The following is a 27,620-nucleotide window of genomic DNA, read 5'->3' as shown; positions in this document are numbered from 1 at the left end:
AGGTCCTTAGGATAAAAATAACTCTATCAAATACACTCAATTCCTGGTGATGTTAATTTTATCATTAAGTCTGACAAAATCCTTACTTCTGTTTCAATTATTTCACATATTTTATTATTTTTACTCTTCTTTCTTATTTCCACTCTTTAAAATTACTATTTTAAAATTATTTTTTTCTTCTTCTTGGTGTCATCTTGGTTACTGCAATATAGTTTTCTTCGCTGACTTGGTATTGATTTCCTTATGCTACAAAAATATGTAAATTACTTTTTTAATGTGTATGTCATTTTGGATACTTCTATTTTATCCCCTTCCACTTGCTTATCCTTTGTCATAGACTTTCTTTTCCTTTGTTTTACTAAATTTCTATCTATAATCAGGCAACTCACAATGAACTGCATGGAAGGTCCATGTCATGGATTTCTCAAATTCTTAAGTATTAACCTCTGTATTGGTTTCCTATTGCTGCTATAACAAGTTTGCACAAATTCATGGCTGAAAAGAACACAAATTTATTCTCTTACAGTTTGGGAAGTCAAAAGTCTGCAATGAGTTTTACAGGGCTACATGCTGGCAGAGCTGGTTCCTTCTGAACCTTCTAAGGGGAGGAAAAGCTTTTTCTTTTCTTTTTTCCTTTTGTCCACTTTTAGAGGTTATCCTCATTCCTTGGCTTGTGATCACACATCATATTGGCTCCTTCTCCCCCAGCTTTTTTTTTGCCACATGGACTTTTTCCTTCTTTGACCTTCTTGACTCTTTCTTATAAAACATTTCGATTACATTTATGGTTCATCCGGAAAATCCAGAATAACCGCTCTCAGAATCCTCAGTTTAATCACATCAGCAAAGTCCCATTTGCTATATAAGGTAACATCCACATGTTGTAAGGATTAAGACATGGATGCCTTACGAGAGGGGCATTGTTCAGCCTCCCACATCCTCTATGATATTTTGTAAAATGCTTTTTTGCTATTATTTTTATTATCTCCTGAATTTTTCTTTTTTGAAGACATGCCATATTAGGGATGGAGGGCATTTTAAAAACAAAACTAATTCACTACATTTTAACTCAAAGAAGATATTAACAACAATGACACAATTGTTGGGGTAACTTGGTTTCTCCTTTTATTTTATAAGAGTCTAAGAAATGGATATTATCAATCCCTCAATAAAGTGGATAGGAAATTAAGCTGGGCATGTTGAATAATATTCATCTCTTCCTAGGAGGTTTTTTAAGTATGGTTTTATTGTTGTAAGTCATATACTTCTGTAAAATTTTAGACAAAGTCTCAGTCACATGATTATAAATACACATATCAAATCAATCTTAGTCGATTGTCATTTGGCTTACCTGTGGTATTAACTATCCATTTTTGTACATAATGTGAAATTATTCCTAAATTTTCTCTTCTTCCCCCAATCATGAAACAATCTCCTCTTCCTTCAAAAATAATTTTTGATCTTTAACCCTTTACAAATATTTTTAGGTAACTTTCCTCATATCATCAGCTTTTCTTGGGGCAACTCAATGTATTGGTTTTAAGGAAAGTATATTAAACTCTGTTTATGATGTAATTTGTCTTTATTCTGAAGATAATCTTTCATTCTTTCTCTTTTTAATATGTATTTCTTTGAAATGTGTCTATCCATATTGCAAGCTTCACTGGTTGGAAATATGTAAGAGACAGAGCTCAATACTGGAACAAACTATAATTTAACATCAGTAAAACATTAGTAATTAAAATGTTAATATCATGCAAATGACATTTTTTTATACAACAGAGAATTTTAAGATATTCAGTCATGGAGCACTTAGGCAATAGAAATGTGACCTGGATACTTACCCTCAACAACGTAATGACTAACAATACCAATCGTAATTCCTATGATTGCTACAATTACCAATGTGAAAAGAGCTAGCCGAATAGGGTCCCAAAATTGCTGTCTTCTTTGAAATTCAACTGGAGGGTAATCATCAGCTTTTGAAAATTGAGCTGGTCTGTGATAATAGAAAGGAAAAACAGTAAGACAAAAAATAATCATTATGGATTTACTCTCAAAATCAATAAGTAAAAGTTTCTTATGTCCCCATGTACAATGTTTTCCTTCTCACCTAAATGGTATATGCTACCATTTCCAAAATATATTTAGTATGTAAATATTTTGATTGCTGCAGTATTTTAAATTCTCACTTCTTTTTTTTCCCTAAGTTTTGTTAATATGATTGCTTTACTCTAGTATCTAGATGAATTCCTTACATGAATTTTGCTATTCTTCGAATAAATGAATGAATGATAAATTAAAGAAATGCAGTCTAGATCCTTGATCTAGAAAAGTAATTTGCATACGAAAGCTGAAGAATTCTAAAACATAAGTATTATATTAAATACTCAACAAACATTTATTTCATAAACACCTACCATCTTCTAGGTACTAGTAGTTACTGAGTACATAGTGAATAAAACACAAATACATGGTCTTTGTTGTTATAGTGCTTACAGTATATAAGGGGAGACAGTAAACATAGAGACTCTTACAAGTGGTGATAAGAGCTAGGAGGAAGATGAATAAGATGTCCATGATCAAAAACAAGAAGGTAATCCCTAACAGGTTTGGCTCAGTGGATAGAGTGTCAGCCTGCAGACTGAGGGGTACCAGGTTCGATTCCGGTCAAGGGCATGTACCTTGGTTGTGGGCACATCCCCAGTAGGGGGTGTGCAAGAGGCAGCTGATCGATGTTCCTCTCTCATCTATGTTTCTAACTCTCTCCCTTCCTCTCTGTAAAAAAATCAGTAAAAAATATATATTAAAAAATAAAAGTATGGAATTGGTTGGGAGAGGAGACTACTTAGAAAGAGTGAGTAAGAAAGTCCTCTCTCTGAGACATTTTTGCTGAGACATGAAAGATAAGAAGAAATCTGCCATGCATAGAATGATGGTAGGTCAGGAAAGTGTGTGAAATATTTGTATTGAAAAATAACTTGACCTGTTGGATGAACTGGCCATTAATAAAGTATGGAGAAGCAGCTGTAAACCAGTGAATATTTCATGACTTAATAGGAGAAGCATTTCAGTTTCTTTAGCAGAAAAAAAAATCCTTTCTATATTCCCACAGAGGTATCCCCTGCTTTCATTCTTCTTGGGTCTAAGCTACTATTTCATTCGTATAACTTAACTCAGCTGAATATAGCAGACTAACTACATTATCAAAGACCAAAAGGATGTACTATATAAAAATAAATCTCAGTCTTATATCTTTCTCTCTATGCAGCCTCCAATATTCTGCTCAATAGAGCAAACATAATCTGTAATATTGCCCCTTCAAAGTGCCACTTGTGTAGATTATTAATTAAGCCTGAGAATTATTTCATCTTTTAGAGGCGGCATCTTTGATGATAAGCACTGTAATGATAAGCACTAAATAAACAGGTGAGAAAGCCTGGCCCCTCCTAATAACTATATCACTAGTTGTAATGAGGTATGATTAATATATTAGTATATCATAGATGGCTAATCATTGAACACATGACAGTTGCTTATTATTAGAGAGGAGCTACAGCTAGTTCAGTCTTAAAGTTTTAAGTTTATTTGAGCAATTGCCACTTGGAATAGAGTTGTTTTTCTACTTTGTTTTATAAACTTTTTCTTAGAATGGAGGTTTTTATGACAAGTTAATTAGGGTTCTAACTAGTGTAGTTTAAGTAGAAGTGTGCAGAAGTAAGCTACCTTCATCATATATTTGTGCATTAAATGGTAGGGGTGTCTTTTATGTTAGGCACATGGAGAGATTGTTATATGATTAAGACATTTCCCAGTCCTCAACCTATATATATGTTATATATTTGCACTCTTTTAATGAGTAAAATTAAAATATATTTATATAGTACATAAGCATATATAAAACATAATATAATTTAAACATGTCCCAGTCCCTCAGGCCTCAATTTAGGTATATCTTTTTTGTTGTTAATCTTCATGTGAGAATCCATAGAAAAAAAGCTGTTCATACATGTATTATATATGCATATATATGTATATCCTATATAATAAAGAAATAATATGCAAATTGACCCTCACAATGTGGCTGCCTATGACCAGGCATGCAGTGGGGTTAGTGAAGGACGACCAAATGACTGAACAAGCAGGCTGCATGGGGCAATCAAGCCAGTGGGGGCAGGGTGTGAGGAGCGAGCAGGCCAGCAGGGGGGGGGCAGTTGGGGGTAACCAGGCCAGTGTGGGGGGGGCAGTTGGGGGCAATTAGGCTGGCAGGGGGGCAGTGAGAGGTGACCAGGCCAACGGGGGGACAGTTGAGGGCAACCAGGCTGGCAGGGAGGGGGCAGTTGGGGACAACCTGGATGGCAGCAGGGGGCAGTTAGGGGCGATCAGGCTGGCACGCAGAGGCAGTGAGGGTGATCAGGCCAGCAGGGGAGGGCAGTTAGGGGCGACCAAACAGGCAGGCAGGTGAGTGATCAGGAGCCAGCGGTCCAGAATTGTGAGAGGGATGTACGACTGATGGTTTAGGCCCGATCCCTGGGATCAGGCCTAAACCGGCAGTCAGACATCCCCAAGGGGTCTCGGATTGGAGAGGGTGCAGGCTGGGCTGAGGGGACCCCCCCACCCATGCATGAATTTTGTGTACCAGGCCTCTATTGTATATATAATAGAACTATATAATAATAAATGTTATTAAAACTATAGTATTTTATTTGCAGTTGCAGAGGCAACGCTTGATCTAAGCCCTGTAAATTTGAGTATCATCTACTTTCTCTAAACTCCAAAAGATTAGAAGTTTTTCCAGTAATTTTTCTCTGTCACAATCTTACTACATGACTACTGAGTTCATAGTAAAAGGTCCCAAAACTACATATTAACAATATAACAATTGGATATTCATGTAAATGTGTCACTTCTAGACATAATTTAACTAGAACTTAAGTTGGAACATACCCAGAGCCACATGACATGTGACCTAGTCAGCAGGATTCTTACATGTCCAATTCTATTTAAGGACCTTTTATTATGTGCCAAATACATTCTAAACACTAGGGTTATAAAAATTAAAAAAGAAACAAACAAGCAAATAAAAAATTACATAGATCTTATATTCAAGGGGCTCATGGTAAGATAAAAAGGCATAAAATAATAAAATCAATATATTGTCATAGAGAAAATAATAGATTTACCAAGTACTGTCATAAAAGAAAACATGGAGGACTGAGGAATAAAGTTGTTTGCAAAAGGGACAGAAATGGTTACAGACAATGTGACAGCTGAGCTAGCCCCCAAAGAATAAAGGGAGTTCCCGAGCATGTGATATGGGATAAGTACATCCTGTACCTATGGCTCATTGCTCACAAGCACAACAACTTCTCATTATCATAACAGGAATATGATCATGAGTTTATTTGGAGGTCAAATAAAACTTATTGGTTAATAGCATTTTTCAGTACCACTCAATAAGAAAAATTTATAAAATTTACAAAAGAAAACAATTCACATATTTTAGATGAAAACGAGAATAAGAGTTTAAGAAAATTTTGGAAACCATGTTAGTGGTTTACATAGTCTAATTTAGTTCAACTGATAGCAGTACAATTCTTTTGGAGAGATCTGTTTCCGTGGGAAGACTTTGGCAATTCTTGAACACATGAATCAGAAACATTGGCAAATGATGGGTAGTAATAGAGAGGAACTGAGTGTGTTGTTGCAACATTTAAAATGATACAGCTATCTAAGTAGTAAAGGCATTGGTATTTTCATGATAGGGTGAATTTTGCTTAGGACTTGATAAGAATTTCAAAGACTAAGAACACAAATCAAAGGACTCTGGCAAGAAATATCCTTGTTTTTGTCCAAAATATATATCAGGGCATAGTCTAAAAATGACCATATATGACCACAAAAGAATAAAGAACTTTAAAAGTGGTGAGAAATTGGGGGAATTTAAAATATGAGTTAGTCACCAAAATTAGCTCCCCTATAAGCTAGATATGACTGGTTTGGCAGGCAAGGGAGAAGAGCAAAGTTGTAGAGAGTGGGCAGAAATTGCATAACATCCTGCTCCTTTAATGGAATGTGTAATAGCTCTTTATATAATGGAGGGGTATTATTCCTATTAAATCCTATTTAAATAGTGCAATATAATAGTAAAAGTCATATAGGAGATTTCAGACATAGGTGATAAAATTTTCATGTTTTCCAAAAATTCCTTTAAAAATATTTTTAGATGTATGAGTTCTATATCCAGCACAAGATCTCTCTCTCCTTATAGCTGACCTTTAAAATCATGATTACCATCTTGTAAGCATCCAGAAGCAACCTCCTCCCATGCTGTAATATCAGCAAGGTAAGCTCCACCTCTGAAAACAGCTACACAACCAACAATATTTAGTAATTTAATTTAATTCTTACAAATAGGAGTAATATTTCTGCAGTTTCCCCATGTTCTTAAAAATGCACTAGACTCTTACAATTGTATCAAAAACAAACAAACAAACAAAACTAGGAATAAATTTAACCAAAGTTGTAAAAGACCTATTCTTGGAAAATTATGAGACTGAAAAAAAGAAATTGAAGAAGATACAATAATTGGCAGCATATATCATGTTCATGAATAGGAAGAATTAGCATCATTAAAATATCCATACTGCCCAAAGCAATCTAGATTCAATGCAAGTACTATTAAAATGCCAGTGATGTATTTCACAGAACTTGAACAAATAATCTAGAAATATATATAGAACCACAAAAGACCCAAAGTAGTCACAGCAATCTTGAGAAAGAAAAACAAAGTTGGAGGAATCATGCTACCTGACATCAAACTATACTACAATGCCATAGTAATCAAAACAGCATGTTACTGATATAAGAACAGGTATATAGATCAATGGAACAGAAAAGAGAGCCTAGAAATGAATTCACACCTATAAGGTCAATTAATATTTTACAAAAGAGTCAAGAACATACACTAGGGTAAAGACAGTCTATTCAATAAGTGTTCTAGAAAAATTGGACAGATACATGCAAAAAAATAAAATTCAACCACTTTCTCACACCATAACAAGAATAAACTCAAAATAAATTAAAGACTTTAATATAAAATTTGAAACCATAAAAATCCTAGAAGAAAACATAGTAAGGTCTCAGACATTTCTCTTAACAATATTTTTTTCTGATATATCTCCTAGGTCAAGGGAAACAACAACAAGAAACAAATGAGACTACCTCAAACTAAAAAGGTTTTGCACAGCTAAGGAAACCATCAACAAAATGAAAATACAACCCACTGAAAGGGTGAACATATTTACCAATGATATATCTAATAAGGAGTTAATATCCAAAATTTATAAATAACTCATACAACTCAACACCAAAAAACAAAAACACAATCCAATTAAAAAGGGCAAAAGACTTGAATAGACACTTCTCCAAAGTGGACATACAGATGGCCAATATACATATAATTACGATAAGATGCTCAACATCACTAATCACTAGAGAAATATAAATTAAAACCACAATGAAATATCACCTTACATCTGTTAGAATGGCTATCCTCAATAAATCAACAAATATCAAGTGTTATCCAGGATGTGGAGAAAAGGTAACTCTCATGCACTATTGGTGGGAAAAGATGGACCTAGAGCATATTATGCCCTCAGATTGGTACAACTATTAGGGAAAACAGTATGGAGTTTCCCCAAAAAATTAAAAATGGAACTTCATTACAACCCATCAATTCTACTTCTGTGTGACTACCCAAAGAAGCCAGAAATACTAATTTAAAAGAATATATGCACCCCTATGTTCATTGTAGCATATCTAATCTAATAATAGACAAATATGCAAATTGACCGCACCTTCGCTACGCCCAAGCCATGCCCACCAGCCAAGCCACGCCCACCAACCAATCAGGATGAATATGCAAATTATCAAAACAAAGATGGTGGCTAATTTGCATATCGCAACAGCATAGAAAGAAGCCAAGAGCTGCAGAAGGGAGCAAAGCTGCAGAGAAGCAAGCAAGCCAGGGGGAGGAGAAGGGAGGAGCGGAGGCGGGGCCGGGGGAGAAGGAAGTTGAGCAGGCGGGGCCGGGGGAGAAGGGGCGGGGCCGGGGGAGAAGGGAGGAGCGAAGGCGGGGCTGGGGGAGAAGGAAGTTGAGCAGGCGGGGCCGGGGGAGAAGGGAGGAGCAGAGGCGGGGCCAGGGGAGAAGGGAGGAGTGGAGGCGGGGCCGGGGAAGAAGGGAGGAGCGGAGGCGGGCCGGGGGAGAAGGGAAAAACAGGCGGGCTGGCAGAGAAGGTGGGCCGGGGAGAAGGGAGGAGCGGAGGCGGGGCCAGGGAAGAAGGAAGGAGAGCAGGCTGGCTGAGAAGTTACAAAAGCAGGGGGGCTGGCGGAGATCGCGGGGCGGGGGACAAGGGAGGAGAGCAGGCAGGGTGGGGTAGAGTGCAGCAGGAAACCCTATTGCAGGATTTTTCCTGCAACGGGAACGCTAGTATATTAATAAAAGGGTAACATGCTAATTAGACCGGATAGACCAGATGTCATTCTGGATATCCTTCCTGACAAAGCCGGGGCTCGGCCTGAAGGAAGCTGCTGGGGTCCCGGTTGCCTGTGGCCTGCCTGGGGAAAGCTGCCCTGGTCCTGCTGCCCGGGTGCCTGTGGCTGGCCGGAGGGAGGGAAGCCCTGGTCCTCGGTGCCAGAGGGAAGCCAGTGCCAGCAGCCGGGGGAAAGAAGGCTTATGCTTGCATGAATTTTCATGCAACAGGCCTCTAGTCTATAATAATAAAAGCATAATATGCTAATTAGACCAGGCAGCCGAACGACCTTCCGGGAGTCTTTCCGGATGTCCGTCCAGATGAAGCCACAGCAGCGGGGGCCAAGGCAGAGGTGGTTAGGGGCGATCAGGCAGGCAGGCAGAGGCAGTTAGGGGCGATCAGGCAGGCAGGCAGGCGAGCAGTTAGGGGTTTTCAGGCAGGCAGGTGAGCAGTTAGGGGCAATCATGCAGGCAAGCAAGTGGTTAGGGGCGATCAGGAAGGCAGGCAAGCGGTTAGGAGCCAGTGGTCCCGGATTGTGAGAGACTGGTTTAGCAGTTGGACATCCCCCAAGGGGTCTCAGATTGTGAGAGGGTGTAGACTGGGCTGAGGAACAACCCCCGTGTACTAATTTTGTGCACCAGGCCTCTAGTCATTTATATTAGACAAATTATGGGAGCAACCCAATTGCCCACCAATAGATGAGTGGATAGAAAAGTAGTGGTACATATAGACAATAGAATGTCATAGAGTCATAAGAAAGAACGAAATCCTCACATTCCATCCTCCAGACTTTACCTGCCATGTCCCCAAGAAGCACCCCAAGGTCAACTATCACTTCCATAAAGTCTTATCTACATAGGAAACTCCTGACAGACTTCAACCTATATGTAAGGAATCACCAGGCAGATGGTAGATATAGGCATGAACCATTTATTCCCTCTCTCTCCCAGATCCTCAGATAGGTAAGAAAGACTGAAATCTAGAGAAGATAGTCTTTGACAAAGGAAAGTTTTTCCTCTGAGATTGGTTGCAGATACAAATGTATTTGAATTTGTAAGCATGAAAATAGAAATTTGAAGACTCCTTTCTTGATTTTTCCCAGAAACCCATATAGAATCTCAGAATTCCTAGTTAAACATAACATAATTAATTCCCTTCAATCACCAATGGTAAAATCCTATTTATTGTGTCACTACTGTAATGTTGGCCATCCTATTCTTAAAACCCTCCCTTCCTAAAGTCCTGAGGAAACTTCTCTCATCTTGGAATAACCTGTCGATAGTTTTTAAGAATGCATTCCTAAAGTTTACATCCATTACACTACTTATATTTCTTTAGGATCATACAAAATGAATCTAACCCTTCTGTCACATTTAATTCATTCAGCAAGTTTTATTGAGCATCTACAGAATGCCCAGCACCATTATAGGCACTATATATTCACTGATGAACAAACCTACGTACCTGTTGTCATATAAATTAGATTCAGGTGAACATTTTCAGATCCTTCCACCAGTTAGCAAAATCCCCATACAGTCAAGGATATATTAAGAAAACATTTCTTATACATCTTCCAGGAATTTGAATTATATTAATAGGAATTACATAGCAGGTGAATAGAAATGATGACAACCCATCTCCCTAAGAAATACTTTTTTTACTCAGAATATAAAGCTATGGCTTTAAGTCTGCTTTTTTCACTCAGGATGTAAGGCTATGGCTTTGTTTTAAAATCAGTCAACAGTGATGCCTCTCAAAATTAGAAGCAGAAAGTCAAGAATTTATGTTTAAAGTTATTCATTATTTTGACTCAGCAACACAAAGAAAAGGACGATGAGTTGGCCAAGGGTTTAAAATAAAAAAGAAAGTTATTTTGTGAGAACTCTTTAAACATCTTTTGATAATTGTGACCAATATTATTCAAATCTTTTCATTTACTCTCACATGACTTCCTCATGGGGGATATTTCTGTGCTTGTTCTCCATGTCATTAAAATGTTACAAGGAAACCCTGTTCAAATCATTTGAAGTGGGTGAAGTGAATCTATCAAGATGCCATCAAGATGAGATTTTAAATACCTGACTATCCTTGGTACTAAAGAAAAGTAAATAACCAAGCTTAAGGTAAATGAGCTCTATGTATAGCATAAATATTTATGTGCTAATCAGGTGTTCTCCAGGAAGTAGCCCTGAAGGGAATTCTTTTTATGTCGTACACATGTCTTAACATATTTGTATTCAACTTGAAGGACAGGTACACATTAGATATTCAGTTTGGGCATAGTTCTCTCTACTTCTTGCCAAAAAGCCTTCATTTCTGGGAATGCTGGTGATTAGTAATACCTTCTTAATTACATGGGTTAACTGAGGTTAACAACGTTCCTTAAAACACACACACACACACGTAGAGACGTACACATGCCAATGGAGACAAGTAGCAACAGAAAATAAATACAACGTTCATTTTAAATGTAATTTTGAAGGCCAAAGGAACCTTTGAACCTTAGCAATAGTAAGACTATCACTAGCTGAACCGTTCAACAAGACTTAGACCATTCCTTTTCCACAGACTCAATTATGACAAAGAGAGAGAAAAATCAGGAAAATATACTTGACTTAAATCTTGTACTATGCCTATTACATTGAAATGTCTGTTTTAGAGAGTAGAGGAAACCTATCACTCTCCCAAATGAAGAATAGAAGTTTGTAATTAGGAATCTTTATTTTTCTTGAGTATCAAACAGGAAGAAGTTACTCTCCCAAGGGAAAAGAATTACTGTACATGGTATTCAGGTCATGTTCACAGACTGAACAGTCAAATGTCTTTTCATATTCATCACCTAACATGGTAGGGAATCAAGGAAACTTGAAATTTTGAACAGGTTTTACAATAATAAAAAAGAGAAAGATATCACCAAAAAGAAATAGGTGCACCTGTAGGTGAACTCACTTTAGAAATTTATTATGGCTCCAGCAGTAAAGGCGTCTGGGAAAAGTTGGGCTCTCTGTTTAATTCTCTGTGCCTATAGCCTCAGGTTTCGCTGACTACCCAGAAGCCAGAATGCCCCTGAAGATAAAAGTCAGGCCTCAGGAAGGAGGTTAATGAATGTATGGAGTGTGGATAACTGCCTGGGTGTTATCTGTTAACTCAGAAATACATTGTTCTTTCTGGTGGTCTCCGTGACTACCCACCATATGCTTTTACTATTAACCTCCTATAAAAAAGAGACCCTGTCCTGGGAGGGTTTCCCCCCAGCAGGCCACCACTGGGAGCATGTAGCTGCTTTTCCCATGTATGTTTCTTCTGTTAAAGCTCTTATGAATTTGAATCTAGTTACATGTCAGTTCTTCAGAATTGATCTTAAATTTAGACTTTTGGTGCTTTTCCCCAATAGCAGCTAATAAAAGTAATAACTGATTATTATTTAAATAGTATCTTGAATAAGAAGTTGGACACCTTAATGGGAAAACATTTCTGGCTAGTTTTAGTACTTAAGAGTTCTCAATTCACTGAATTATAAAAAGAACTATTATCATTGATATGTGGACAAAAAATTCACTAGCTCACATCCCTATTACCCCCCAGGTAATTACTGTCAGTTAACCCTGACAGTTCCATCTCTCTAGCCAATGGTTGTTCAAAAATGGGCATGCATTCAATTCTGGCCACTGATGATATATGAGGGGAAGTTAGTTGAGGGGACTGCTAGGAAAGACTTCCTTTCTTCTAAAATAAGTCAAACTAAGAGAGGACTCCTTTATTTTCCCTTTGGACATTGTGTGTCAATGTGACTCCTGGGACTGTTGCAGCCACCTTGCAACTCTGACAGGAGCCAACTGAGAAAAAAGCTGACTTACTAACAACCACAAAGTGGAGAGACAGAACTTGGGTCTCATAGAATACATATGAGCTGCTATATCAAATAGCACTATTAAGCCCTGTCTTTGGGTTTACTGTTATATTAAAGAATATTTGTTTCTTGTTTAAGCAAGTTGGAGGCTGAGTTTTTAATTTCCTGCAGTTAAAAACATCAAACTAATACACATATGTAAATGTTAATTGCACAGCCTCAAGAACCTTCTAAGAATATGAGTTTTTTTGAAACTTCAAGGAAGATTTAATTCAAACTATTATAATTCAATTTTTGATAGTTCAGACTATGGCTTTTGTAGGATGTGCATACAAAAACATTTAAAAAGAAAATACCATAACCCTCTGAAGAAAGAAACTATTGTATATATTTTATGCAATTTGGAAGCATCTATTACATAAGCATGATAATTAGTAATTACAAAAGGTTTCTAAAATTTTTTTTGAAATCAAGTTTTATGCTTTGTTAAAAAAAATGTGACACATATAGTCATTCAAAAAATAGTTATTGAAAAAGTTGACTGTTTGGGAGTAGAATGTTTAACCAAACTACTCAGAGAATATACAGCCAAGGGAGAGATGCAGACATTAAAAAATAGTATAGGTATACTAGAGGCCCGGTGCACAAAATTCATGCACGGGGGTGGGGAGGGGGTTGTCCCTCAGCCCAGCCTGCACCCTCTCCAATCTGGGACCCCTCGAGGGATGTCCGACTGCCCGTTTAGGCCCGATCCCTAAACGGGCAGTCAGACATCCCTCTCATAATCCAGGACTGCTGGCTCCCAACTGCTCGCCTGCCTGCCTTCCTGATTGTCCCTAACCACTTCTGCCTGCCAGCCTGATCACCCCCTAACCACTCCCCTGCCAGCCTGATTGATGTCTAACTGCTCCCCTGCCAGCCTGTTTTCCCCCAACTTCCCTCCTCTGCCGGCCTGGTCACCCCTAACTGCCCTCCCCTGCAAGGTTGATTGCCTCCAACTTCCCTCCCTTGCAGGCCTGGTCCCTTTCAACTGCCCTCCCTTGCAGGCCTGGTGCCTCCCAACTGCCCCCCCCCCTGCTGGCCATCTTGTGGTGGCCATCTTGTATCCACATGGGGGCAGGATTTTGACCACATGGGGGCAGCCATATTGTATGTTGGCGTGATGGTCAATCTGCATAATACTCTTTTATTAGGTAGGTATCCTATCTAATATAAGAGTAATATGCAAATTGACCATGCCTCCACTATACCCACCAGCCATGCCCACAAGTCATGCCACCAGCCAATCAGGAGCGAGTATGCAAATTAACCCAACCAAGATGGCTGTGGCCACAGAGAGCAGGAGGGAGGCTTGGGTTTCCCAGGCAATGGAGGAAGCCAAGCTTTCTGCCTGCCCTTGCCGGCCTAGGCCTCCACTCAAAGCTACAAAGTTTCAATGATAGAAGATAAATAAATCCCAACAAAAATGGCTGCAGCCATGGAGCGAGCAGGAGGCTTGGCTCCGCTGAAGGCTACAAAGTTTCAATTATAGAAGATAAATAAATCCCAGATACCAGGGCCTCCGCTTGGGTTGCCAGGGGGTGTGGCTGGCCTGCAAACCACCACAGGCTACTTGCCCAGGCCATCCCACACCCCACGGGAACTCCCACCCTGATCCAGGACACCCTTCAGGGAAAACCAGCTGGCCCCTACCCATGCACCAGGCCTCTATCCTATCTAATCCTATCTAATAAAATAATAATATGCAAATTGACCATCACTCCAACACACAAGATGGCTGCCCCCATGTGGTCAAAGATGACTGCTCTCATGTGGACACAAGATGGCCACCACAAGATGGCCAGCAGGGGGGGGGCAGTTGGGAGGGACCAGGCCTGCAAGGGAGGGCAGTTAGGGGTGACCAGGCCAGCAGAGGAGGGAAGTTGGGGGCAACCGGGCCTGCAGGGAAGGGCAGTTGTGGGGGACCAAGGCCAGCAGGGGAGGGCAGTTAGTGGTGACCACGCCTGCAGGGGAGGGCAATTAGGTGCAAACAGGCTGGCAGGGGAGCAGTTAGGCATCAATCAGGCTGGCAGGAGATTGGTTAGGGGGTGATCAGGTTGGCAGGCAGAAGCGGTTAGGGGCAATCAAGAAGGCAGGCAGGCGAGCAGTTGGGAACGAGCAATCCTGGATTGTGAGAGGGATGTCCCAAATTGGAGAGGGTACAGGCTGACTGAGGGACACCCTTGGGCCCCTGTGCACGAATTTCATCCACCGGGCCTCTAGTATATATATAATTACCATGAAATGTTAAAAGGAATGCAAGATGCATATAACGGAAAATTTACCAAAAGTAAGGGATCAGGGAAAGTTTCCCTGGGGACATTTAAAGCAAAACCTGAAGGGTTATCTAATTAGGCAAAGCTCAGAGGGAGCAGCCTATGCAGAGGAGGCAAATATGATGCCTGTGTGGAAGGTGAGTGGAAGCTTGTCAAGTTCACATACTGAAAAAATACTTGAATGGATGAAACATAGTGAGTATGAAAAGGAACAACCTAAGTCACTGCAAAGAGATATGCAAAATAATTCCACAACATTTTTTTGTATGAATATACAAAATTAGCTTTATAAATCTGGCCAATATTATAGCAAATAAAGTTCATTTAAAAACAAAAATGTAGATATACAGAGTTGCATCACATTACTCTGAATATTTTTAAAAGTTAGTAATTGTGAAACTTAGAAAAGTTCAATATTAACAGGGATACCATATAGACAAAAGGGATACAAATTATACAAATACTGCTTGTGATGATTGTATAAACAACCTGGAATATTATTAACATTCCTCTGTCCTTTCCGCCTGTGCTTTATAGTCTATTAGAGGCCTGGTGCATGAATTTAGGGTCCCTCAGGGTGGCCTGCGAAGATCAGGCCACAGCTTGCACCCCCAGCCTCACAGCCCAAGCTCACGCCCCCAGCCTCGCAGCCCCACAGCCCCACCTGGCACCCCATGTTGGCCTAGCGCCGCCTCCTCACCTGCTCCACCATCCCACCATGGTCCCGCTCTCATCGGGGCCCATTGGGGCCGGCAGCACCTCCACTGCCACCCACTGCCAGCACCGCGTCGCCAACATCCGCCATGTTTTGTGCCACCCCCTGGTGGTGAGTGCACATCATAGCAAACGGTCAAACTCCCAGTCTCTCAGTCAAACTCCCAGTCGAACGACCGCCCGAGGGGACAGTTTGCATATTAAGCTTTTATTATATAGGATTACCCTGTTCAGCCCTTGATTGCATGCTAATTTAATTTTTACTTACATGTGTAAAGTTTACTTCTCCAAGATTGTAAGCTCCCAAAGAGCAGAAGTTTGTCTTCTGCTTATTTTTATATTTCCAAAGTGTTCTTGCATAGCAGTTAGAAAATCTTATTGACGTGGAAAATTTCAACTATAAAAGTGAATCACAATATACCCAGATTCACAACTTGCCAGCATTTCCCAAGATGAGGAGGACATAAACCAATGTTTGCAAAATAATAATTAAGAAAAAAAAATAACTTCCCAGATCAAATCAAGAATCTCTGATTTGAGGTTATTTTTTTTTCTAGACAAATAGTAGCATATGCCATCTAACAGTAAGAAAAAAAATGAGATTTTTCACTAGATATTAGTACTTCAGACTAGGTAACAGGCAGGACATTTACTGTTTTCCTCAAAAAATTAGCCAGGAATTCTCTTTTCAAATATTGACATAAGGTAAATTAAAAAGAAAAATGTTAAATTATTCCTTTTCCATTTAACACACCTAGCTGACTGGATCCAGACTGGATCCATGCCTCCTATGTCAATTCTTTCTGTTTTAGTGTTATGAGATAGCCCAATGGTTTCTGACTAAATCCCTTTTTAACTCAAATCCATTTTTGACAACTAAAATAATTTTAACCATCCTCATCCAGCACAGCATAAATGTTTCTTGAGAAACCCATTTTACTACTCCAGACTGAGTTTGAGAGAATATCTTAGGGGGCAAAAGCAGATTTTAAACAGTCTTAGTGCTTGAAAAAAAGAATTCATAACTGTTAAGCACATATTCTCCTGATAAATATTTTGTATTTTCGTTGAACATTTTTGGTATGATATTCACACAAAAAATCTTTAATATTTTGTCTACAATTTAGAGACCAAATAGTGATACAAAGTGCTATTAATTACAATAAATTTGAATTTGCCATAAATAATAGCTCTATTATATATATACAAGGTGGGGCAAAAGTAGGTTTACAATTATTTGTATGGAAAATGATACAAATTAATAAATAATAATACAAGAATAAACTTTCGCATACTCACAACTGTAAACCTACTTTTGCCTCACTCTGTGTATGACAGATGCCAAAAGGAATGTGCTATTACTATGCAATTTCTGGCAAACTAAATAATGAAATGCATAAATATGTATTTTAAAACAATGTTGCTTTCAATGAGCAGCCAATATTTTGCTCTTAGCTTCTTGTATGATTGATTGGTATTAAAGTTTTATATTTCAGTGGTATTTTGCAATCCAGTTAAAAGGGAGGAGCTATGATTAAGATATAAATGTCCTAGATGAAAGAGGTCAACAATGTTCTCATTTACAACTGATATAATCTGCATATTAAATAAGCAAAATTAACATGTCCCAGAATCTTTGTCACATTTCTGACAGGCCCTGTGTGAAAGAAGTAATGAGTAGGTTAGAGTGCTGCATACAAAGAAGTTTAAGAGTTCCTCATTCTTGGAATTTTCCTCTCCAAGGCTGAGTTGCCTTATCATTGACTAGTGAATAAAAATATCATACAAGCCAAAGGCTATTTCATTAGATTTATAATTTTTTAAATAGCCATTATTTTAAGGTCTGAGTATACATTATATGGTTTCCTGATTGCTATAAAATAAAATCATCTAATTCCCAGAAGTTTAAAAGACATATCATATAGCTATGGAATCACATAGAATAGTTGAACTCTAACTTTTGAGCTTTTTAAAGAAAACTTACAAATTATGTGTATAGTTTAAGCAATATAAGTATTAAATTTTGTATTTGTAAGAGTACCTAGGGTTTTATTATTGAATTTCATACTCGTTTAGATCCTTCTTTTATTTCCATAAATAGATTAACAGAAATTTACTTCTATATTTCCATGAAAATATATTAATCAACTTATAGTATTACATCTGGCTACAGGTAAAACTCTAAAGAGGAATTACAGAAATAAAGCTTAAAGCTATAGCTATAATAATAGCCATATTTTATTAAGTATATTGTAGGATTTAGAATCCAGTTTTATGTATATTCTCTTTTTCAGTTAAGCAGTTGTGTTATAAATGCAACATTAGCATATGAATCAAAGAAAATACAATTCTAATAAGTAACTTACATTATAAATAATGTTTATTTCATTTATTCTAATGTACAGATAACATAATTAAAGCAGATAATCCAGTCCCAGGCACCTAGAGCAACTAATACATAACTTGTTGAATGAAAGTGCATCTTATTTAAAATTTATTCAATCACTCCCACTATGTAGTAAAGCTGAGTTCAGATTTAAGCATAAAAATCCTTATGATTTTTATGTTCCTTAATAATAAATTGCAACTCTACCTAAGCCATCCAAATTTTCAAGTAATGCAGGGTCCTGAGAGAGTCAGGACAAATAGATCCCTATAATACAAATAGATATGCATAACATTACTAACAAATTGACTCAAAGTTCATAAATTTGTGAATGAAGAAATTCTTGGCTAATAAGCTATATCTTTAAATGTCACAATATTGTTATAAGAAGTGTTTAATGTTCTTTAACAGCTGTTGTCAGCAAGAGAATGATGGCAGCTGACCAGCTAAATGAATTGAAAGAAGGGGAAATGAATGGTTTTCCCAATTTTAAAATAGTAAATACTGACTAAATTCTTGCTGCTCTTATTGAGCCAAGGGGTAGAGAATACAGAAGCAATCCTAAGCAAAATATAGTTGCCCCCCAAAAAGATAACTCATGAAAGGCAAGGATCTAAGTCTGCGTTTACTTCTAAGGAAGACCTATTAATTGAGTAAGCTTTGCTAAAAATGTGAAAGGTAGCCCTAGGTGGTTTGGCTCAGTGGATAGAGCGTCCACCTGTGGACTGAAGGGTCCCCGGTTCGATTACGGACAAGGGTACATGCGGACTCCATCCCCAGGAGGTAGCTGATCAATGATTCTCTCTCATCATTGATGTTTCTAGCTCTCTCTCCCTCTCCATTCCTCTCTGAAATAAATAAAAACATATTTTTTTAAAAATGTAAAAAGGTGAAGGTACTTGTCTCAACTATTTTATCTGATAATATCCCAAGTACCCAATTATAATACCTATGAGTTAATGTATTCTTAAAAGTGACATGATATACTAGTATAAGCAATGAAAAAAATGAATCAATCTTTCCTTTTCCTTATCAATAGCAAATTAGTGGCCCAGTACCACCTAAAGCAAGCAAAGTTTGAGTTTGGAAATGGAGCCATAATCAGACACTAGTAACCATCCAGGAGAAAGATGATTGTGAAAGGATGAATGGTAAGTGGGAGGGGAGGGTAAGTAGTAGGGAATTAATGGGACAGGAAATGCCTCACAGACTTAGTAGAGCAGAGAGCTGAGATGATACCATTAATGCAGTTTCGAGGCAGTGTTCATGCTAATTGTCAAATCCAGTCTTTAACAGGTCTCCACAACTTGTTCAGGTCTACACGCATGACCAAAATCATGATTTCAATGTGAACGATGGGAGTAACATTACTGACCTGATTTTTAATCTATTTTTATAAAATGTTATCAAGATGAAACTGTAGATTCTTACTTTGTATCATTTCTCTTACAATTTGACACTACAATATCACACCAAAGGCCTCATTCATTTTAGGTCTTATGCCTGTTCAAGTTTATTTGTCTGATTATATAAGAATCTCTCAGTGGGCCTAAGGGAGCAGATAAAACACTTTAAGGCAGTTGTTTGACACCTTGTAGCTCAAACAATTAACTGGATTTTTCCCCTCGTTTTTTCTTTCAGTAGTGTCTAGACCAGTGATGGCGAACCTATGACACGCGTGTCAGCACTGACACGAGTAGCCATTTCTGATGACACGCAGCCGCTGAGGCGGCCGCATGCCGAGGATGAAACATTTGCGAAATAATGTTTTTTCCTCAAAGTGACACACTACCCGAGTTATGCTCAGTTTTTTGGCGAAGTTTGACACACCAAGCTCAAAAGGTTGCCCATCACTGGTCTAGACACACCCTATACTCTGTTTTGCACTGTATTTTTTTCTTCTATTTTTAGGAGTTAATTCTTGCCAACTTGCTCTGTTATATTTCACCTGTTGGGATGTGTGTTGAAGATTGGTTGAGATTCTAGTATTTAAGCCAGTATATTTTAGATAGTACAAAAAATTTTTCAAATGTTACCTTGATAGCTTTTTAAATTATGTAATTTTAAAGTTGCATTAGTCATTCCATATATTATATTCTAGAATAAATAAAACAAGATCTGAAGGAGACTTGGTAAGTTTGAACCATATGAAATTTCTGATATCCAGTTATTTTTAACCTAATAAGGTTTAATTTCATATGGTCTCCACTAGTATATCATGCTCCTGTATATTTTCTATAGTTATATTTTAAATTAATTCATTTTATTTTATATAAAATATCTAAAATGTGGGTTGCTCTCTTCCCCCAATGATAATGTTATATAAATTGCCCCATGCCTCAAAGCAGCCTGCTTTCAAATTTTGAGCAGAAATAAGCAAGCAATTATAAAATCCTTAACAACTTTGCAAAATTATTTAAAAACAAGTAAATATATTTTAAAGACTGGCAACTAAAAAGAATCAAGTAAAAGTTAAAGTTTACTCATATACATTATTGGAAGTAAATATAATGCACAGAACCCAATGCAAACATTTCTGATTTGTCTTTGAATTTGTCTAGTCTATAAGCACTTATCTGATGCTTTTATCTCTTCTGTAATAAATTTCTATAGTTTGAATATAAATGTTCCTGAAATGCTAAGGGTTCAATGCTTCATAATAAATAAGGAAGCCATATAGTGATTATAAGATTCAAAAGTATGAAAACTTTCTTGCTATCTGTCCCTAAATATCCATTCACCAGTACACAGTACCCCAATACACAATATCCTTTTTAAAAAGACTACTACAAATTCTTGCTTAAAGCAACACAGACTTAGCTTCTTAGTCAAATACTGGTATCTATGCAGTCTTCCTACATTTGTTGAATAGTGTCAAGAGGTCCTATTTAGATCTTCACAAAGCTTCATTAAGCACAGTAGAAAACTTTTTCAGTACTTAATGTTTTAAAAATACATTTCACAAATTAATCGTGGAGATAAACAAAAGTAGACTGCAGCATGTTATCATGTAAACTAAAAACTTTTTGTAAATAAAAGATATCAGTTATCACTACCAGCATTATCATCAAATCCAGGAATTATAAAATAAATGAAGTGAATTAGAAAAATGTTTTTGGGAAAAGTACAAATCCTTACCTCATACTTATATTTATAATTCACATCCATTTGTTTGTTTAGTTGTTTGTTACATCTCCTCCTCTAGATTGTCAACCATAAAAGTAGAGAATATGTTTTATTTATGTGTGTCTGTATGTGTATTTGTTTACGTGGATGTGATATGTGTATGTGTACAAATGTACTATATACACATAACACATCCTGTGTATGTATAATGTATGTATGTATATACATATATTATGCGTGTATAGTGTGCTACTGGTAATAAGCATTTGTTGAATTAATGAACAAATGAAATTTTAAAATCTAGTCTATAAGCACTTATCTGGTACTTTTATCACTTCTGTAATAAATTCCCATCAGCACCACAATATATATTTACTTGGGATGAATTCTCTCCACTGCTCAGCTTTTTATTTACCTTCTGAATTACTCAAATACTGTGACTCAAATATCTCATACACCTTTTTGAATAGTGTATGTAAAAAAAAGTTAAGTTTGAAATTTTCATTTATTCCTAATTAACCTCTCCTATTTCTCAGCATCTGTTCTTTGGCTCTAGGCATATTTTATTGTACATCAAACCATGAATGTTGACCGTCTGTGATGGCCCAGGCAATATGTTTGGCACTGGGAATGCAGAAAGCTCTCTGCTTAACTGAAGAGATATAATTGAAAAACAAATAATCATATAGAGAAGTGCCAACAGAAATATAAACAATGTCTTATGCAAGTTTGATAGGAAGGCTGAGCTTCAGGAACAATTAAGATGCAGGATGTGGGGGTAGGAGAAAGATTTCACAGTAACTCTGATTAGAATCTTGAAGGAAGACAATAATGTCTCACCAAAGGTGGGAAGGAACATTAATTGGAGGCACATGGTGATTATAAGTATAATTCAAGAGTATGACAACTCTTGAAGGCAGAAGAAACATGTACATAGGTGGTCTCTATGCCACTCCCTTTCTTTAGCTCTGCAACTGTACCCAGAAGACAAATGAACCATCAAACTGTTTTGTTCTACCCTAACAGCTCTAAATTGCAAATTTCATCATTTCTCCCTCTTGTTTAATTTTCACTCAACTCTCCTAATGAAGTTCAGAGATTTTAATCTGGTACAAAAGTCCTTTTGTAGTCTGACTGTTCACTTCATTTTTATCTGATAATGCCCAATAGCTATTTGTAAGTATATCTCAAGTCTCTTGACCTTTGCAAGGGCTATGTTCTCAAACCCCAGAATATCTCCTTCTAATATCTTCTTTCTCCTTCTAATAATCCTACTTGCTTTTATAGGACTAAACTCAATCATTGTATATTCAAAGAAGCTTTTATAAGATTGAGTGGTTACTCTTCTAACACCTTGTTTATATTACTTTATTTTTACACTTATCAGGGTGTGCCATCATGTGGCTTATTGATTTGCTTCTTGCCTCTGAGGTCTCTACTGCTGGTAACCATATCTCTAATCTCTACCTCACTGTGGTTTAGAGTACCAGATATAGGAACTAGTTAAAAAAAAAAAAAAAAGTAAACCCTGGGGTAATCTAAATGATTCTCTAGTACCTTAAGAAAGTTAATGATCTCCATATTAACTAGCTGTTAACTCTTTAGAAATCATAAAACTTAAGTATTCCAAAGAACTTTAATGCTATCTAATGCAATGTTTTTAAACATATTTTTTGCCATGACCCACAATAAAAAAATGTTCTACGTCACAGTATGGGGCACACACATAAACAACAGTTTCATAATATAATACTTACACTTACTAATTTACTACTTGGGATATATTAAGATATAATAAAATTAATATTGGATAGTAGCTCATCATTATTTAATACAAAAAAAACACACAAATTAAATAGTACCAAAATAAAACAAGTAATAAACCAATAAAACAAAAAATAGCTTTGTTATTATTCACAACAATGATTTCAAGTCCCATTAATGGTGACAACCTCTTCCCTATTTATTTTACGGTAAACTCTCCCCACAGTTTATAACTAAAAAAGTGAAGTCTTGAGAGGTGACTTGTCCAGACAAATAAGTGCAAAGCTGAATCTAGACACATCTAAATCTCATGTTACTACTCCTTCCACTATGCCACAATGGAAAAGAGGTAACTTCTGCTAAGAAACTTTGCATATCTATGTTATCTGTTCCTTGACACTCTATATCTTGGGCAAAATGAATTCCATTAGTAATCATCTTATCTTATCTTATCTCACTGGCACAATCCATAGTTTTTGGCAATATCATCCTGGAATGCAATTAGAAAGAATACTTAAAATCCTCAAAACTATAAACTCTGAATTAAAGCTGATGAGGCTCAATATAGAAATTTCATGTCTGCAATGAAATTTCATGTCATTTTTCAGAGTGGAAAAATGAGTGAGTGGAGATGACATCATAAATTGGAAAACCAGGTTAGTAGAAAAGCCATACACACAATTCTGAAAAAAATGAGAACAGAACTTCAAGTTCTCTGCTCATTAATTTTTTTAAACTAAAATCATTAGCTTTTCTTATTTATATGAATATTTGTTAAATATAATTATAAGCTTTTTCCACTGCACATTTTTTCTTACTCTCTTCTTATCTTGGTAAATAAGAAATACACTTCCTTGTCTTTAATAAGAACTTAGGATAATATGCTACATTATGCTAACATGAAAGGGTCCGTGGGAGACCCATGTATATGACTCATGCTGTTATTTGAGAGAGCAAGAACACTCATCAGATAATGTCAGAGCCTCTAAGCCTAAAGTATTTTATTTCATTAAAGACAAAATCAAATAACTGAAAACTTATAATTATCACAAAATCATGAATACACTTGACACATTAGTCAGTGCAGAATATGTGGGAAACTGGTGTCAGTAGAGAAATCAAGAAGCTCTGTGAGAAGTCAAGTTAGACTAAGCAAGGAGTTTAACTTAAATCACTCTGATCAAATATCAGTTATTCATTACCAAATCTGTAAAGCAATAGTCTGAAATTGCCTAAATATAAACATATACAAATTCTTTGCCTTAAATTCATTAATTAATCAATTATTTTGGAGTCGAATTATGACAAATGTCACATAGAGTCTAGATTTTGTTAACTCAATAATTTTTAGATACCAATATTTTAATTTTCATCATTTCATTCATATGTTGTTACCATACTTTCCATTGTTTAGTCAGAGAAATAAAAATTCTAATTGACTCCACTCTTAAATTTATTTTTAGTTTTTCCAGAGTATACTTCTATAGGCAACATAAGACAAAAATTTATACAAAGCTATTTGATCATACTAAGTTACATGAACTGTATTAAAAACTTTACTCTTTGAAGCATAGGTTTTTCTAAATGTTTAAATATAACATAATTAATTTATTACTGCATATAATTTCTATTTCTATTATTTAAAAAGGACTACATTGGTTCCTTTAGTTTAAAAAAAAAAAAACTCCTACACTTAAAAACAACAAAATAAAACTTTTAACACAAAAAACAATAACACATGAAAAACTCTTAGTTTTAAAGCACTCTCCACCAGCCATCACCTGTCCTTTCTGACTGACCCAGGAGGTGTAAACCTCTCTCCCTGTTGATAACCCGACTGAGAAAAGCAAGCTTCGTGAGTACTTACGCATACATCATGGACCCAGAACTGGGGCAGCTTCTATCCAGACACCATCTGATCTATATCAGCCAGGTGAGGGCTAGGAGGCTGGAAAATAATGACAGTCATTGGTAACAAGAAAAGAAACAAGTCTGACAGGCTCAGTGACTGAGGTCTGCAACCAAGACATCGTCTGATAAGAACATGATCGATGTTGTGACAGCCGGTTCCACAGAGAAGCTCCAAGCAGTGAAGGCCACAAGGTGCAACTGCGGGTGATTCATGAAGGCCACAATTTTCCAGTTGGGGAGGTATGATCGGCACTGAGGTGTGGCCCCAATTTGTTTTGAAAAAAACAACAACAAAATATTAGAGTACATTGATGGCACTTCTTCTTCATTAGGATTGTATATCTCTTCCCTTTGAGGGAACCATGAGTGATGGTGGTGCAGGCAAGACCTGGGCTACAGGCCAGGATGCTTGTTTTTGCCACCTTGCTGGTGTGACCATGGGAGCTGCTTAGCTCCTTGGGACTTATTTTCCGCATAAAGTAGAATGGCAGGGCTGTAGAAGCTTTTTCTAACACTGTCCATTTTAGCTCTAAATAGAACAGATTTTATTGCAAGAATGTACCCCCAAAAAAGCAAAAAAAAAAAAAAAGAATTTTTTTCACAACAATGATAAATATCATAGTTTTAGTGTATGTGAACTCCCCATTATTTATACATATTCACAGTAGATAATTATATTCATCCACAGACTTTAAGTCTCAATACACGAACGTCCAATGAAGATCAGTAAAGTTGTAGGATGGATACTTTTTAAAAAAATATATTTTTATTTATTTCAGAGAGGAAGGGAGAGGGAGAGAGAGATAGAAACATCAATGATGAGAGAGAATTATTGATCGGCTGCCTTCTGCATGGCCTGCCCTGGAAATGGAGCTCCAACCTGGGTATATGAGCTGACTGGGAATTAAATTGTGACCTCCTAGTTCATAGGTTGATGCTCAACCACTGAGCCAAGCCAGCCAGGCAGAATAGATAATTTTAAAGAGCTACTTTTAAAGTCTCTGAGCCAGGACATGTTAAAGGGGGAAAAAGCTATAAACACACATTGTGTTGTTCATACAGAATACCTTTATTTAAAATACTGCAAATAATATTAATCTAATATTAAAATTTCATTATAATATTCTGCTAAGCATTAATACGAATATATTTCCTAAAACATTTGCAAATGAAAAACTGAAGCAGACTGACAATATGTATAATCATCAACAATATGACAGAAGATGTGAAAATATATTTTGAGATGGAAAATAAATTTCTGAGTAAATATTTCATAAAACTTAACAGATCACTTAATTATACTGAAAATTATAACTTACTTTAGCAAAAGTAACTTTGTTCTTTGGGTGTTTGATTTTTCTCAAGAATAAAAACTTATAAAAGTCTAACAAAAAGGTACGAAAAAGTTATTAGTTTATGATTATGACCCATTATTATTTTGATTTTTTTTATATAGTAGTACTTGTGCTAACTTTAAATTAGCATTGTGCAAATATGTTTTTAAAATGGTTCTAGTAGTTACATTAAAATGTTTCTCATTTGTAAACAAATATTCTCATTTTATTTGTTAAATCTCATAAAAATATTCTCAGTTCTTTATATTAATAAATAATAATACAGTAGAAAATATACTCTGTGGCTTAAGTGAAGAAAATTATGCTTAGCATGTCTAAAGTAAGAACAAGAACCAGCTTTGAGGCTTCTAGAATGAGATGTCGTATGTACAATTTCTTCTCCTAGTTAAGAAAGTCAGCATTTTCATATTACATCAGAAGACTGGGGTGGGGGCATCCAGAGGTACAGTAATATTTAACTAGTGCACGATCACAGTAGAGGCTATTTTATTTTAAAAACCTCAAAAATAGAGGTTCAACTGCCTCCCACAGGAACCTTTCCTGCTATTCATTCTTTCAAATTATCTTCAATTTGGTTTTAAAGGTTCTATTTCTATGTTTATTTTTAGCTTTCTCCCATACTTTTACTTTCAGTGAATATATGGAATAACTTATTTTGATTCTCTGTGGTAGAGTGGGATGGTGGAATACACCTGCTCCTGGGTTCAGTTCCAGGTGTTACCATTAACTGTGAACTTGAGAATGCTCTTAACTGTTTACATTTCAGTTTCTCCCGCTGTAAAATGAGGATAATACTTGTATGTAGTTTAAATGAGACTTAAAATAGTTCCTGGTCCATAAGAAAGCCCTCAAAAATTAGGGATTTTATTCTCTCTCTACTCTCATCCCCTCCCTCCTTCCAGGATTCACTGTATTGCTAATTGCTTTCAGTAGACTTCAAAAGTGATATTTTTCTAACTCTTCTCTTCGTATGGTTCTCTTTTCAACAACACATTGTCTCTAGTCCTTTGCTTTACTTGTGATAAATAAAGACATTGATGTATTATGTTCTAATTAATGTAACATGAATTTTTTAAATTAATTTTCTTTATTAGGCTGAAAAACGATCAGCTAGTTTTGAGGATTAGCAGGCATTAGTAATTTGTACTATAGTAATGAAATTACTATATGTGAATTTTATTTCATTGGTTCTGAGCATCCTCAGTCATATGTGGGCAGGCACCATACTGGTTTCTACTGCTGCATTGTTGAATGATTGATTATCAGTCAAAGACAATGAGTGGATGATGCAAAACGTCAACGAGGAAAAGTCAGCAATAAGATGACATTGTACCAGGACATTAAGGGGAAAGTTAAGATGCTCCCAAATTAATTGCATTTCTTCAGCATCCAAAATAAAAGAAAGGAATAGAAAAAGATAACCAGAATTTATAATGGGATTGTGTACATTTCCCTGTAATTGCAGGCTTGATAATAGTTAACTAAATTTATGAACTTAATTAAATAGTCATCAGCCAAAAATTAATTTAATCTCATACTTACTAATAGCCTAAGTTTTGAGGGTTGACCTTACATTTTGCTTTGCACTTACTCAGGCAATTAGTGTACTATTTTTTCCATTGAAGAAAGAGCATAAGAGGATTTAATGAAGGATCACATCTTCAC

At 36.5% G+C, this 27,620-nt stretch overlaps 1 protein-coding gene across 1 annotated transcript in view; it reads right to left on the bottom strand.

Annotated features, from left to right (window-relative positions):
• LOC307099621 (transmembrane protease serine 11F) overlaps positions 1–24,622 on the bottom strand; it is a 64,864-nt gene extending 40,242 nt beyond the window's left edge. Inside the window, exons 1-2 of the mRNA XM_079771401.1 lie at positions 24,557–24,622; positions 1,845–1,999 (exon numbers count right to left, since the gene is read on the bottom strand). Coding sequence (XP_079627527.1) covers positions 1,845–1,999; positions 24,557–24,567 — 166 coding nt within the window. The 5' untranslated portion in view covers positions 24,568–24,622. The remainder of the gene's footprint in view (positions 1–1,844; positions 2,000–24,556) is intronic.
• Between the last annotated feature and the right edge of the window lie 2,998 nt (positions 24,623–27,620).

Source organism: Cnephaeus nilssonii, assembly GCF_951640355.1.
Source record: "Cnephaeus nilssonii genome assembly, chromosome: 1".
NCBI lineage: Eukaryota > Metazoa > Chordata > Mammalia > Chiroptera > Vespertilionidae > Cnephaeus > Cnephaeus nilssonii.
The sequence above is the reverse complement of the archived record's forward strand: the minus strand, read 5'-3'. Positions and strand labels throughout refer to the sequence as shown.